We start from the raw sequence: 15043 nt of genomic DNA on the forward strand, positions 1-15043 counted from the left end.
AAAATGTGCCTTGGCTTAAAAAAGGTTGAAAATCACTAGTCTAAGTAAATAATCAAGAGTTGACTTATTCTTCTACCTGTCACTCTTGATGAGCAGCTGTATCAATTGATGAGCAGCTGTATCATTTGTCCAATGCACAGCACGTATCTCCAAATGTGTTGTTTTACTCCACAAAATGAGAAAATATTTTCATTGGACTAACGTCAACCCAAATGTCAGTTAATACGTTGGCATTGAACATGGTTAACCCTTTATTAGCCTTGTTTTGTTTTGTTCCTAAACATGTTAATGCATGTCTTTCAGTCATTATTTTATTCCCGTCTCTCGTCCATCCCCCTACCCCGACCACTACACCCCTGATGCCACAGCGCTCTCACTCTGTCATCTGTGTGTTGACTCTCGGCATGCTGTCTGTTTTTCTTTCTCCTTTCAGTTTTTTCATGCACAGCACTACACTGAGGAGGTCCTCTGCATACCCTGCCAATTCCAGTATGTTCTCCCCGCACACTCGCTCTCCTTGCTTTCATTCTGTCTTCAATCTCATTCTCCTCACATCTTTCCTCCAAGAGTGACTCACCTTTTCATTTCAACATAATAATACACGTGATTTGAGGGTCTTTAAATGACAAGTGTTTTGTGGGTTTCATAGGCACTGTTGTGGCGTTGTGATGATGTGATTGTTTGGAATGTGTATCTGCAGGACTTCTTCATCATGTTCCTGCACCACGTGGCAACCATCTCCCTCATCACCTTCTCCTACGTCAACAACATGGCAAGAGTTGGAACTCTGGTCATGTGTCTGCACGACGCAGCGGATATCCTGATAGAGGTGTTTCCAATACTTATATTTAGGACGTATGTGAAGCCTGTCATGACAACTCAGTATATGACATTGTATTCGTCTTGCTCATACAAACCCCGTTTCCATATGAGTTGGGAAATTGTGTTAGATGTAAATATAAGCGGAATACAGTGATTTGCAAATCATTTTCAACCCATATTCAGTTGAATATGCTACAAAGACAACATATTTGATGTTGAAACTGATAAACTTTTTTTTTTGTTGCAAATAATCATTAACTTTAGAATTTGATGCCAGCAACACGTGACAAAGAAGTTGGGAAAGGTGGCAATAAATACTGATAAAGTTGAGGAATGCTCATCAAACACTTATTTGGAACATCCCACAGGTGAACAGGCAAATTGGGAACAGGTGGGTGCCATGATTGGGTATAAAAGTAGATTCCATGAAATGCTCAGTCATTCACAAACAAGGATGGGGCGAGGGTCACCACTTTGTAAACAAATGCGTGAGCAAATTGTTGAACAGTTTAAGAAAAACCTTTCTCAACCAGCTATTGCAAGGAATTTAGGGATTTCACCATCTACGGTCCGTAATATCATCAAAGGGTTCAGAGAATCTGGAGAAATCACTGCATGTAAGCAGCTAAGCCCGTGACCTTCGATCCCTCAGGCTGTACTGCATCAACAAGCGACATCAGTGTGTAAAGGATATCACCACATGGGCTCAGGAACACTTCAGAAAACCACTGTCAGTAACTACAGTTGGTCGCTACATCTGTAAGTGCAAGTTAAAACTCTCCTATGCAAGGCGAAAACCGTTTATCAACAACACCCAGAAACGCCGTCGGCTTTGCTGGACCTGAGCTTATCTAAGATGGACTGATACAAAGTGGAAAAGTGTTCTGTGGTCTGACGAGTCCACATTTCGAATTGTTTTTGGAAACTGTGGACGTTGTGTCCTCCGGACCAAAGAGGAAAAGAACCATCCGGATTGTTATAGGCGCAAAGTTGAAAAGCCAGCATCTGTGATGGTATGGGGGTGTATTAGTGCCCAAGACATGGGTAACTTACACATCTGTGAAGGCGCCATTAATGCTGAAAGGTACATACAGGTTTTGGAGCAACATATGTTGTCATCCAAGCAACGTTACCATGGACGCCCCTGCTTATTTCAGCAAGACAATGCCAAGCCACGTGTTACATCAACGTGGCTTCATAGTAAAAGAGTGCGGGTACTAGACTGGCCTGCCTGTAGTCCAGACCTGCCTCCCATTGAAAATGTGTGGCGCATAATGAAGCCTAAAATACCACAACGGAGACCCGCGGACTGTTGAACAACTTAAGCTGTACATCAAGCAAGAATGGGAAAGAATTCCACCTGAGAAGCTTCAAAAATGTGTCTCCTCAGTTCCCAAACGTTTACTGAGTGTTGTTAAAAGGAAAGGCCATGTAACACAGTGGTGAACATGCCCTTTCCCAACTACTTTGGCACGTGTTGCAGCCATGAAACTCTAAGTTAATTATTATTTGCAAAAAAAAAAAAAAAAAGTTTATGAGTTTGAACATCAAATATCTTGTCTTTGTAGTGCATTCAATTGAATATGGGTTGAAAAAGATTTGCAAATCATTGTATTCCGTTTATATTTACATCTAACTCATTTTCCCAACTCATATGGAAACGGGGTTTGTACAAAAAAAGGGACTTTTTTTCTATTAATGCACACATTTTAAAAAGGCAATTTCAAAGTTAGTGATGTGCATTTATCAGGAAAAAAAGAATTAAGGTTATGGCAAGCAGAAAAATTGTTTATTTAAACTTTTTTCCCTTTAATAGACATTGAGGCTATAAAGCACACTTTTTCTGCAGGCCAGCTACTTTTCAATGGACCAAGTGGAGGGGATCATTCATATACCGTATATCAGGGGTCACCAACGCGGTGCCCGCGGGCACCAGGTCGCCCGTAAGGACCAGATGAGTCGCCCGCGGGCCTGTTCTAAAAAAAAAAAAAAATAAATAAAAAATAAATAAAAAAAATAATTTTTTTTTTTTTTTTTTTTTTTTTTTTAAAATTAAATCTACATAGAAAAAACACAAGATACACTTTCAATCAGTGCATCAACCCAAACAACCTCCCCCATGCACACTCATCCACACCCACTCACACAAAAGGGGTTATTTCTTTCTGCTACCAATATTCTGGTTCCAACAACATAGACAACACATCTGCAAGGGACACAGTCCCTGAAGCACACATGATTGTATAGGCTGCTGGTCCACTAAAATTTTCATTAATTACTATTTTTTATGTAATTATTTTTATATTGTTTTACTTTCTTTTTTATCCAAGAAAATGTTTTTTATTTATTTATCTTATTTTATTTAATTTTTTTAAAAAGGGCCTTATCTTCAACAGACCAGGTTGTCAATGAAATTAGATTTGTTTAAAGGGTTTTTTAAACCAGGCCCAGTCCAGATAATGTCCAAGTCGGACTCAGCAACACACACCTTCATTCATGTACACAGAAAAAAATTAGGGAACACAACAGATTGCATATAATTTATAAACAAAATTACATTTTCAAAATAAGTATTTATGTACAGTCCAGATTATGTCCAGGTCACTCAAATGAGGGAACACAACAACAGATATCATATAATCTATAAACATAATTATACTTTCAAAATAAGCCTTTGAGGACTTCTCATCTTTTTTTTAATGTTTTTTGGCATCATTATCGTTTTCAACCATGTAACTTTCTAAAGTTAGAAAATACTGAATAAATGTTTTAAAGAAAGTAATACTAAGTGAATATCTGTTTTTGGCCTTAAAAATAAACATTTTACCGAGTACTATAATTAAATTGACTAAATCATGATTGTCAATGAACTCTCCTAAAATAACAGAAACCACATTAAGCTTCATAAACAAACCAATCCTTAAACACATTTTTTCAACTTCCACCCAAAACAAAGACACAATATGACAATACCAAAACAAATACAGGGTGGATTCAGGCTCCTGACAACAAAATCGGCAATCATCTGACTCTCTCATATTCCATAATTTTAACATTTTCCCTGTGGGTAAGAAGTTATAAATAATTTTAATTTGAAAATAACGATTTTGCACATCGATAGTGGTTTTATAGATTAGTTTGAATATGGCATCCCATGGCAACGGGCAGTCAAAAAAGTCCTCCCATTTTCCATTTGTGTTGTATGAGACAGCCTTCAAAGATTTCTTTATTAAATAAAAATTATATATTTTTCTATTTATTTTAGTTCCTTTTTGCCAACTAGAATTTCTTATTAGAGGTTTACAAACTAATAATTTAGTAGTTCCATAATTAATTATTTGTTTCCATCTTTTCCCAATTACTCCAGTTAGTTGATAAAATGAAAAGCTTGAGCAAGCATCACCATACATAGCTCTAAATTCATCATACTTCATAATTTTACCATTCTCATTGATAATATCATTGACAAAAATTATTCCTCTTTCAAACATATTTTTCCAAAAGAAAGGCTTTCCATCTATTACAATATTAGAGTTCATCCATATTAACTGCTGCAAAATATCGTCTCTTTTTTCTGGCACATAAAATTGAAAACACCACTACGAGGATTGTTTCCTTTATGTTTCCCATCAGACTCTCTGGGAGGGGATCACTTGTAAAAAAGGATACAATTTCTTTTGATACAGTACATGTTTTTTGTCCAACAGGACATTTGTGTACCACTCAATGTTTAAATACATCTTTGGAACAATTGATGCTTTTAAAGACAGACACATAGCTTCAAGGTTGAGAAGTTTCAAGCCCCCATATTCATACTCTTTGTACAAAACCTTTCTTTTAATCTTTTCTGGTTTGCCGTTCCAGACAAAATCGAAGACCCTCCGCTCATAAATCTTAAAAAAGTTTTGTGATGGAGCTGGTAGTAACAAAAACAAATACATAAATTGAGGAATAATTAACGAGTTGGCAATAGACATTTTACCATACAAGGTTAGGGATTTCCCTTTCCATATTTGCATAATTTTGTCCAGCTTTCTTAATCGATTATCATAATTTACTGAGCCTAGATCTTCCAGATTTTCTGGGACAACAACACTAAGTATGTTAACTGGTCCATCTGTCCACAAAACAGGCACTTTTCATTCCATTCGAAAGGACGTTCCCTTTAGATTTCCGATCCTTAACATTTTACATTTATCATAATTAAGCTTAAGGCCAGATTGCTGTGAAAATATGTCCAAAAGATTAAGAAGGTTCCGCAAACAATGAGGAAAATTCTTATCTTTGTGAATCAGCCTTTTCTGACATGAACTTCATCAAGAACAAACACAGAACACGCCTCACTGATGCACATCTGCAAGACTCACTCAGAGTTGCAGTGTCAAGTTACACACCAGAGTACAACACACTAGTTAACAGCATGCAATGCCATGCTTCCCACTAACTGACAAAGAAACAGATAACAGATTTGGTGTCCAGTTCAAAGTGTGACATGATTTAAAAATTTGAGAGTTTACTTTTGTATTTTACATGAGTTATTATTTGTACAAAAATGGTGCAAAGTAATTCATGATTTGTTAAAAAATGTTAGTGGCTAGCTAGTTAAAATGGGATATTGTGATTTCACAAGACTGTCTTAGAAGTGATCATTTGAAAATGTTCAATATGAAAAATGTGCACTTAGAGAAAATATAAAAATAAAGTGTTGCATATTGATATTTATCTGTTTCTATATATATTTATTGTGAGAAATCATTAAGATGATCAGTGTTTCCACAAAGATAAATATCATTAATTATTAATAATAACAGAGTTAAAGGTAAATTGAGCAAATTGGCTACTTCTGGCAATTTATTTAAGTGTGTATCTAACTGGTAGCCCTTCGCATTAATCAGTACCCAAGAAGTAGCCCTTGGTTTCAAAAAGGTTGGTGACCCCTGCCGTATATCATTTATATTTATGAAAGCAAGGTTAACAAGTTAAAGGTGTTTAATGATAATACAAGCATGTTTAACATTCCTTTCTTTCATGAAGACAAGAATATAAGTTGGTATGATTGTGATGACTTCCATTGATTGGAATCACACAGTAGTGATGATAACCTCCACCTTTTCAAATGGAGGAGAAAAAAAGTCCTCCTTTCTGTCCAATACCACATGAAAGTTTGTCCAGCTCCCATACTCTTTTTTTATACACTTTACAAGAAATACATTGGCAGTTTTATAATGAATGATTCCTACTTCACGGAAATTAAGAAGTAACAGCAATAAACGAGGGATTACTGTAATATTAGTTATGTTTTATTTCATACTATGACAAATGTTTTCTATGAATTGTAGTATTATTAAATATTAACTGTATTTTAAAATTAGATGGGGTTTCCCACAAATACAGTACACAGTATATTATAAATGATTTAAGTAAGAAGTAGTGAAGTGGTCGGGTGCAGTTGGAACTTTATTTTGATTTACAATTTTGTCGTGTACACAGACATGTTTGATTTTCTGTTATATTTGATCTGGGATAGGCTCCAGCACCCCCGCCATCCCGAGAGGGGACAAGCGGTAGACAATGGATGGATGGATGTTGTTAGACGTGGTTTGTTTCATCAAAGTCATTGTGTTTTTTTCACAGGCAGCCAAGATGGCCAACTATGCCAAATGTCAGATATTGTGCAACCTCCTCTTTGCCATGTTTGCAATTCTCTTCATCAGTTCCAGGCTGGCAGTTTACCCAGTGTGGTGAGTGTACATCCTCCTCTTCACATTTACCCAGTGTGGTGAGTGTACCCCCTCCTCTTCACATTTACCCAGTGTGGTGAGTGTACCTCCTCTTCACATTTACCCAGTGTGGTGAGTGTACCCCCTCCTCTTCACATTTACCCAGTGTGGTGAGTGTACCTCCTCCTCTTCACATTTACCCAGTGTGGTGAGTGTACCCCCTCCTCTTCACATTTACCCAGTGTGGGGAGTGTACCTCCTCTTCACATTTACCCAGTGTGGTGAGTGTCCCCCCTCCTCTTCACATTTACCCAGTGTGGTGAGTGTACCCCCTCCTCTCCAAATTTACCCAGTGTGGTGAGTGTCCCCCTCCTCTTCACATTTACCCAGTGTGGTGAATGTACCCCCTACTCTTCATATTTACCCAGTGTGGTGAGTGTACCCCCTCCTCTTCACATTTACCCAGTGTGGTGAGTGTTCCCCCTCCTCTTCATATTTACCCAGTGTGGTGAGTGTACCCCCTCCTCTTCACATTTACCCAGTGTGGTGAGTGTCCTCCTCCTCTTCACATTTACCCAGTGTAGTGAGTGTACCCCCTCCTCTTCACATTTACCCAGTGTGATGAGTGTCCCCCTCCTCTTCACATTTACCCAGTGTGGTGAGTGTCCCCCTCCTCTTCACATTTACCCAGTGTTGTGAGTGTACCCCCTCCTCTTCACATTTACCCAGTGTGGTGAGTGTACCCCCTCCTCTTCACATTTAACCAGTGTGGTGAGTGTCCCCTTCCTCTTCACATTTACCCAGTGTGGTGAGTGTACCCCCTCCTCTTCATATTTACCCAGTGTGGTGAGTGTACCCCCTCCTCTTCACAGTTACCCAGTGTGGTGAGTGTACCTCCTCCTCTTCACATTTACCCAGTGTGGTGAGTGTACCCCCTCCTCTTCACATTTACCCAGTGTGGTGAGTGTCCCCCTCCTCTTCACATTTACCCAGTGTGGTGGGTGTCCCCCCTCCTCTACACATTTACCCAATGTAGTGAGTGTACCCCTTCCTCTTCACATTTACCCAGTGTGATAAGTGTCCCCCTCCTCTTCACATTTACCCAGTGTGGTGAGTGTCCCCCTCCTCTTCACATTTACCCAGTGTGGTGAGTGTACCCCCTCCTCTTCACATTTACCCAGTGTGGTGAGTGTTCCCCCTCCTCTTCACATTCACCCAGTGTGGTGAGTGTCCCCCCTCCTCTTCATATTTACCCAGTGTGGTGAGTGTCCCCCCTCCTCTTCACATTTACCCAGTGTGGTGAGTGTCCCCCCTCCTCTTCACATTTACCCAGTGTGGTGAGTGTACCCCTTCCTCTTCACATTTACCCAGTTTGGTGAGTGTACCCCCTCCTCTTCACATTTACCCAGTGTGGTGAGTGTACCCCCTCCTCTTCACATTTACCCAGTGTGGTGAGTGTCCCCCCTCCTCTTCACATTTACCCAGTGTGGTGAGTGTACCCCCTCCTCTTCACATTTACCTAGTGTGGTGAGTGTACCCCCTCCTCTTCACATTTACCCAGTGTGGTGAGTGTACCCCCTCCTCTTCACATTTACCCAGTGTGGTGAGTGTCCCCCCTCCTCTTCACATTTACCCAGTGTGGTGAATGTCCCCCTCCTCTTCACATTTACCCAGTGTGGTGAGTGTCCCCCTCCTCTTCACATTTGAAAGTGGCCTCAGTATTTGTATTTACACTGAAACATGTACGCATGTATTTGACAACCCTGAAGATGTTACTTCTTCTCAACACCTCTCTGTGAATGTTGTTGCTAAGCAGTAGTTACCTTGGATACGGCAGTTTTAGTTTCTTAGAAAGGAACTCTATAAATGAAAAGACAATTATTCTCGCTTTAAGAAAAGACAAGCAGTGTCCACTGAAAACACCAAAAGGATTCTTCTACTCAAATGTGTTGTCTGACATGACTTGTGAGCTAGTTTGAGTCTGACATTTACATCCAATTTGCTTGTGGCATGTCAGTCAGTCGCAGGTAGGATTTAGGAGATGTTCACAGGGTGTGTGTGTGTGTGTGTGTGTGTGTGTGTGTGTGTGTGTGTGTGTGTGTGTGTGTGTGTGTGTGTGTGTGTGTGTGTGTGTGTGTGTGTGTGTGTGTGTGTGTGTGTGTGTGTGTGTGTGTGTGTGTGTGTGTGTGTGTGTGTGTGTGTGTGTGTGTGTGTGTGTGTGTGTGTGTGTGTGTGCACCATCATCACAAGCAAACATTTCTATTGCATTTCCCAAGGGACTAAGTTTGATTTGGTGTCTGACTCAACATGCTGCAGTAGCCGCAAATTCCAGCGATTTACGCCGCACCAATCACAAATTGATTAATTATTAATTTTCGGGGCGCAATGAGTGGGTTCTCTTCATGTACTCCGGCGTCCTCCCACCTCCAAAGACATGCTGTTGGGATTAAATTGGCCCTAGCATGAATGGTGGTTTGTCTATCTGCAAAACCCAAAACCAGTGAAGTTGGCACGTAGTATACATCATAAATAAAAACAGAATACAGTGATTTGCAAATCATCTCTGCATCAGTCCATCTTAGATGGCGGCGTTTCTGGGTGTTGTTGATAAATGGCTGTGGCTTTGCATAGTAGAGTTTTAACTTGCACTTACAGATGTAGCGACCAACTGTAGTTACTTACAGTGGTTTTCTGAAGTGTTCCTTAGCCCATGTGGTGATATCTTTTACACACTGATGTCACTTTTTGATGCAGTACCGCCTGAGTGATCCAAGGTCATGGGCACTCAATGTTACGTGCAGTGATTTCTCCAAATTCTCTGAACCTTTTGATGATATTACGGAGCGTAGATGGTGAAATCCCTCAATTCCTTGCAATAGCTGTTTGAGAGATGTTTTGTTGACAAAGTGGTGACCCTCGCCCCATCCTTGTTTGTGAATGAGTGAGCATTTCATAGAAACTGCTTTTATACCCAATCATGGCACCCACCTGTTCCCAATTAGCCTGTTCACCTGTGGGATGTTCCAAATAAAATAAATAAATAAATTCCTCAACTTTCTCACTCTTTTTTGCCACTTGTGCCAACTTTTCTGAAACATGTTGCAGGCATCAAATTCCAAATGAGCTAATATTTGCAAAAAAATAAAAGTTTTCCAGTTCAAACGTTAATTAACTTGTCTTTGCAGTCTATTCAATTGAATACAAGTTGAAAAGGATTTGCAAATCATTGTATTCTCTTTTTATTTACCATTACCAAAGGGACAACTTCACTAGTTGTGGGTTGTGTATGTTGGCCCTGCAGTGAGTTGGTGACTTGTTCATGGTGTACACTGCCTTCAGCCTGAGTGCACCTGGGATAAGTTCGAGACCCCCACAAGGTAAAAAATGGAAATATGTTTCTTCTAATTCATCTTCCTCCCTATGTTAGGATTCTAAATACCACCCTGTTCGAGAGTTGGGAAATAGTTGGACCTTACCCATCCTGGTGGGTCTTCAACCTGCTTCTAATCTTACTGCAGCTTCTTCACTCGTACTGGTCGTACCTCATAGTGAAGACCGCATACCACGCCATCTCCAAAGGAAAGGTAAAATCACATTCTACATACAGTCCTGGATGTATTATTTTACAGTTTGGTCCATAAATACTTAATAGCCATTTCTTACTTTTCCTTTTCTACTAACCTGCCACTTGCAAGGTGGGGAAATGGAGTCCTTTACATGTAAGTATACATCTTCATGATTGTGGTATTACATGTAAGTATGCATCTTCATGATTGTGGTATTACATGTAAGTATGCATCTTCATGATTGTGGTATTACATGTAAGTATGCATCTTCATGATTGTGGTATTACATGTAAGTATACATCTTCATGATTGTGGTATTACATGTAAGTATGCATCTTCATGATTGTGGTATTACATGTAAGTATACATGTAATATATACTTGAGTTTGACACATGTGCCCTAGGGGAAACTGGGTATAATATGTCACACTGTCAAAGCTTAACCTATTTTACTATAACAATCTACAAGGTTAATAGTGTTCGCTTCTCTTTCTTCCCTTCCCCTCTGCTTTATTTTGTATTTCAAGTTATCATTACATGCTGTATATGTATTTTTGTTTTTGAAACAATTGTATTGTTGATAATAGAAGTCATTAATGTTATTATTCAGTATCAATAGTGATATTTCTATTGGTATTTGTATTGATCCATTTGTAGTGTAATATGTCATTTCTGTTTTAATATTTTATTCACTAATTGCTTCTTTGCTATCACTTTTACTATCATATTTGTACATATCCTATTTGTTGATGTTGTTGTTGTTGTTGTCTCTCTGTCTTATCCCACTCGTGTCCCCACAATTTCCCCCTCTGTGATCCTTTTTTTCTCTATCTATCCCCTCCTGCTGGGCCAAACATTAAAATAAATGCAAAGTCAAATACAAATAAGGCAACAAGAGTAGGGATGATACTCGAAACAAGTTTTCCCGGTTGTTCGATAAGAAAAGAACCAAGTCCTCAGACTCGAATCCCTTTTTGAGAACCAGTACTCGTTATCGAGACCACTATAGTAAAGAAAAAGAGTTGGTTCTTTATTCGAATCCCTGGGAACGAATCCCGTCCCGACCAGAAATGCCCCGTGAGACATCACAAGAAATGACGTCACGTAGCTCAGTCATTAGGCGCAGATAGGGAAAGCAGGAAAAACAATGGACATGAAAAAGCGCTCCAAGGTGTAATAAAGTTGAAAACAAAAGGTATAATCTAATGAATAACTTTACTGAGAGATTTGAGCAGAGTACAAACACATGACGAACCCTTTTACGACCAACCGGAAACATAGCAACCAGGCTAGCAACGCACGTTCTTAAAGCAACCGCAGCACATACATATATATACAACATATATGACATCTCCCTTTTTTAACTTTTGTTTTTCTTTCCTTGTAAACAAAACAAAATCACACTGTATATGTGTTGTCTGTCCAATTATAAATAATGCAGACGAGGCGTGTTGCTGAGTTCTTGACGTTTACTTTCACAGCGTGCTCATAACCTCATTCTTAGCTGCCGGGTGACGACATGCAACAACACTTTTCGGCGCTACCGCACATGCTCGTCACTCCCGTTGCATGCTGGGTAGTGTAGTTGTTATATTCCCTAGCTCATAACATCTTTCCCCCTATAAAGAAATAATGTTAACTCAATAAAGTTTATTTCTTTTTTTTAGCTTTAACTTTTCATTTTTTAGCACTGTAACCACATTTGCAAACAACTTTTCTCTTCATAGAATTTTCTTTCAATAAAAAAATAAAGTGCAAAAATGTCAAAGCATCATAACAAACAGTTATGTCAAATAGCAGCAGAAGTGCACTTTTTGGAGAGCTGTATTATTTTAAGTTTTGTGCCCAAGGGACTGATTTTATTTAACACTATATTATTATTTATACACCTATAGTGATCACAGAGACAGGTTGTTTTTGTTTTACTGTATATATTTGTTTTTCTGAAAAATCCCACTTAATATATGTACTTTGGGTAACAACAGTCAATATTTATTTATTTTATTTTATTTTTTTAGGGGGGTAACAGTCAATATTTATTTATTTATTAGATTTTATTTTTTTCTTATATAATAAAAGTGATCTTTTGTTAAACCAAATATTGTGTGTTTTTTTCCATATACAACAATCTATCTGGACTCGATAAGAGAATCGATAAGGAATCGGTTCGATAAAAGGATTCAATAATAGGCTCGAATTCGATAATTTCTTATCAAACATCATCCCTAAACAAGAGAAGTATCCCACACTTCTCTCGTGTGAAGTAAATGTGTACAGCAGATACAGATCATCTACATCAACTATATGATTTGTCTGAGTACAGTAGACAGGACAAAACATAAATTAAATATACCTGACTCAAGATGGGCCAAGGTGGCTTAAAGAGGGGAAGTGTTAAGGACAGACTTAAACATGTTATTTATTTTTCTTTGCAGGTGTCTAAAGATGACCGCAGTGACATCGAGTCCAGCTCGGACGAGGATGAAAGCCCTCCACCCAAACAGAAACCCCACAGCAGCGCCACCAACGGGACCAACAAAGCTCACGGGACCAATGGCTACCTGACAGCAGCTTTTTACCCTAATGAACACTGACTGTACTGGCACAGCCATGTGGGGACAACATTAACACCACTTATTTTATCCTCAACTTCTTTATGGCTTCAGTTTTCAGTTTGACTCGTTTCCATAAGACAATCCTCTCGTCTGCATAATTTCATCAGCTATCAAGCAAACTTTTTTTTGTCAGAGAGTGAAAATGTATTCTTCTTTACGGCTTTAAGCAAACTACAGTTTGGACACACCTTCTCCTCATTCAATGTGTTTTCTTTATTTTCATGACTATTTACATTGTAGATTGTCACATCAGAACTATGAATGAACACATGTGGAGTTATGTACTTAACAAAAAAAGGTGAAATAACTGAAAACATGTTGGGTCTCTCCCTTAGAGATAGGGTGAGAAGCTCTGTCATCTAGGAGGAGCTCAAAGTAAAGCCGCTGCTCCTCCACATGGAGAGGAGCCAGATGAGGTGGTTCGGGCATCTGGTCAGGATGCCCCCCGAACACCTCCCTAGGGACGTTTTTAGGGCACGTCCGACCGGTAGGAGGCCACGGGGAAGACCCAGGACACGTTGGGAAGACTACGTCTCCCGGCTGGCCTGGGAACGCCTCGGGATCCCTCGGGAGGAGCTGGACCAAGTGGCTGGGGAGAGGGAAGTCTGGGCTTCCCTGCTTAGGCTGCTGCCCCCGCAACCCGACCTTGGATAAGTGGAAAAAGTTGGATGGATGCATGGATGTTTTATATTGTAGTTTCTTCAAACTAACCACCCTTTGCTCTAATTACTCTTTTGCACACTCTTGGCATTCTCTCCATGAGCTTCAAGAGGTAGTCACCTAAAATGATTTTCACTTTACAGGTGTGCTTGAAGCTCATGGAGAGAATGTGAAAGAGTAATCAGAGCAAAGGGTGGCTATTTTGAAGAATCTAGAATATAAAACATGTTTTCAGTTATTTCACCTTTTTTTGTTAAGTACATAACTCCACATGTGTTCATTCATAGTTTTGATGTGACAATCTACAATGTAAATAGTCATGAAAATATAGAAAGGAGAAGGTGTGTCCTAACTTTTAGCCTGTACTGTACATCGATACACAGTCGTCTGGCATTCTGGGGGTGTGTGCGTCTTATGTCGGTATCTTTTGTGTTATTTATTAATTTTCCTCACGATTACGTTTAGTGCTACACCCCCAAAGATTTGCCAAATTAATGAACGGTGAGTTCCAATTTGTGACATTGACTCGCCGTTTGAAAAAAAGACAAACATTGTCCACTTCAGCTGTATATGAGATGTCAACAACAGTATTATGTGTATGACTAGATACTGTATTCCCTATTGATGCATTTTGTTTAGTCGTGCGACACATTGCTGCCTGCGTCTCGTATAAGGCACTTATGAGTCGTTTGAATTATTCAATAAATGAACAAAAACCGTCATTGCAAATATGAGTGGGTTGCTTTTCATCAGTGACAAAAACACAAATGAGCAGCATAGAAAAAGCTCCTTCACTGCTTTGATTCAATTACAGAATATTGTCTGTAATTCTTTTCATAAAGGATCATCATCAAGAAATATTTAATTTCTGGCAGACATAAAATTATAGGTATTTGTAAACTTAAACTGGTTTGCATTATTCCACACTGGTTTTAATGTCAACTGCAAATGCTGGTGGTTAGAGCTAAACAAATGCAACTCCCCTATAAATACAAATTGATATTTGTGAAGGAATTGATGAGCACGTTAGATCTAACACTATTTTGTCAATGGTTTTTATATTCCAGAACCAAAGATGGGATGTTTATTATGCATTGTTAGGGAAAACAAATATGTATTTCTATGGCAGGATCAATTGTAACGTTCTGGTGTATGTCTGGATCCCAGGTTGCAGAGATGGCCCTCTTTTGTTAGGGTAAAACGAAGGTAATACGAAGTGCACAAAGAGTAAATAGGCCTAAGATGCACAAAGCAAATGATCTGGGACAGGCGCGTATTGATTGCCAATCAGGGACAGGTGAGACAGTGGAGGTAAACAGGAAGTGGAACGAAAAATAAGAACGCTTTAAAAGAAATAATAAAAAATACAATAAACATGCAAGATTATGAGACTGACATTTACATTGTTTTATATATATTGAAATATGTAGCCATAACGCATATTGTATCATTTACTTTGGCAAAATGTATTTGTTATAACAAATTGTTGAATATGAATATATACATAACATGTTATCAATGTATATCATTTTATGAGTTTCTGTTGGTATAAATATATTTTTTTATAACAACAGTCAAGCAGCACATATTTTGTTCATTTATTTAATGTCAAAAGTAAACAAAAAGGAACAATGTTTCTATAGATCTACAATGTCTATTG

General features: G+C 38.8%; 1 protein-coding gene across 1 annotated transcript in view; it reads left to right on the forward strand.

Annotated features, from left to right (window-relative positions):
- Positions 1 to 14930, forward strand: part of cers6 (ceramide synthase 6) — a 46908-nt gene extending 31978 nt beyond the window's left edge. The window contains exons 7-11 of the mRNA XM_062069843.1: positions 701 to 829; positions 6457 to 6563; positions 9970 to 10126; positions 10238 to 10261; positions 12544 to 14930. Coding sequence (XP_061925827.1) covers positions 701 to 829; positions 6457 to 6563; positions 9970 to 10126; positions 10238 to 10261; positions 12544 to 12702 — 576 coding nt within the window. The 3' untranslated portion in view covers positions 12703 to 14930. The remainder of the gene's footprint in view (positions 1 to 700; positions 830 to 6456; positions 6564 to 9969; positions 10127 to 10237; positions 10262 to 12543) is intronic.
- Positions 14931 to 15043: the final 113 nt, after the last annotated feature.

This window comes from Entelurus aequoreus, linkage group LG14, assembly GCF_033978785.1.
Source record: "Entelurus aequoreus isolate RoL-2023_Sb linkage group LG14, RoL_Eaeq_v1.1, whole genome shotgun sequence".
Taxonomy (NCBI): domain Eukaryota; kingdom Metazoa; phylum Chordata; class Actinopteri; order Syngnathiformes; family Syngnathidae; genus Entelurus; species Entelurus aequoreus.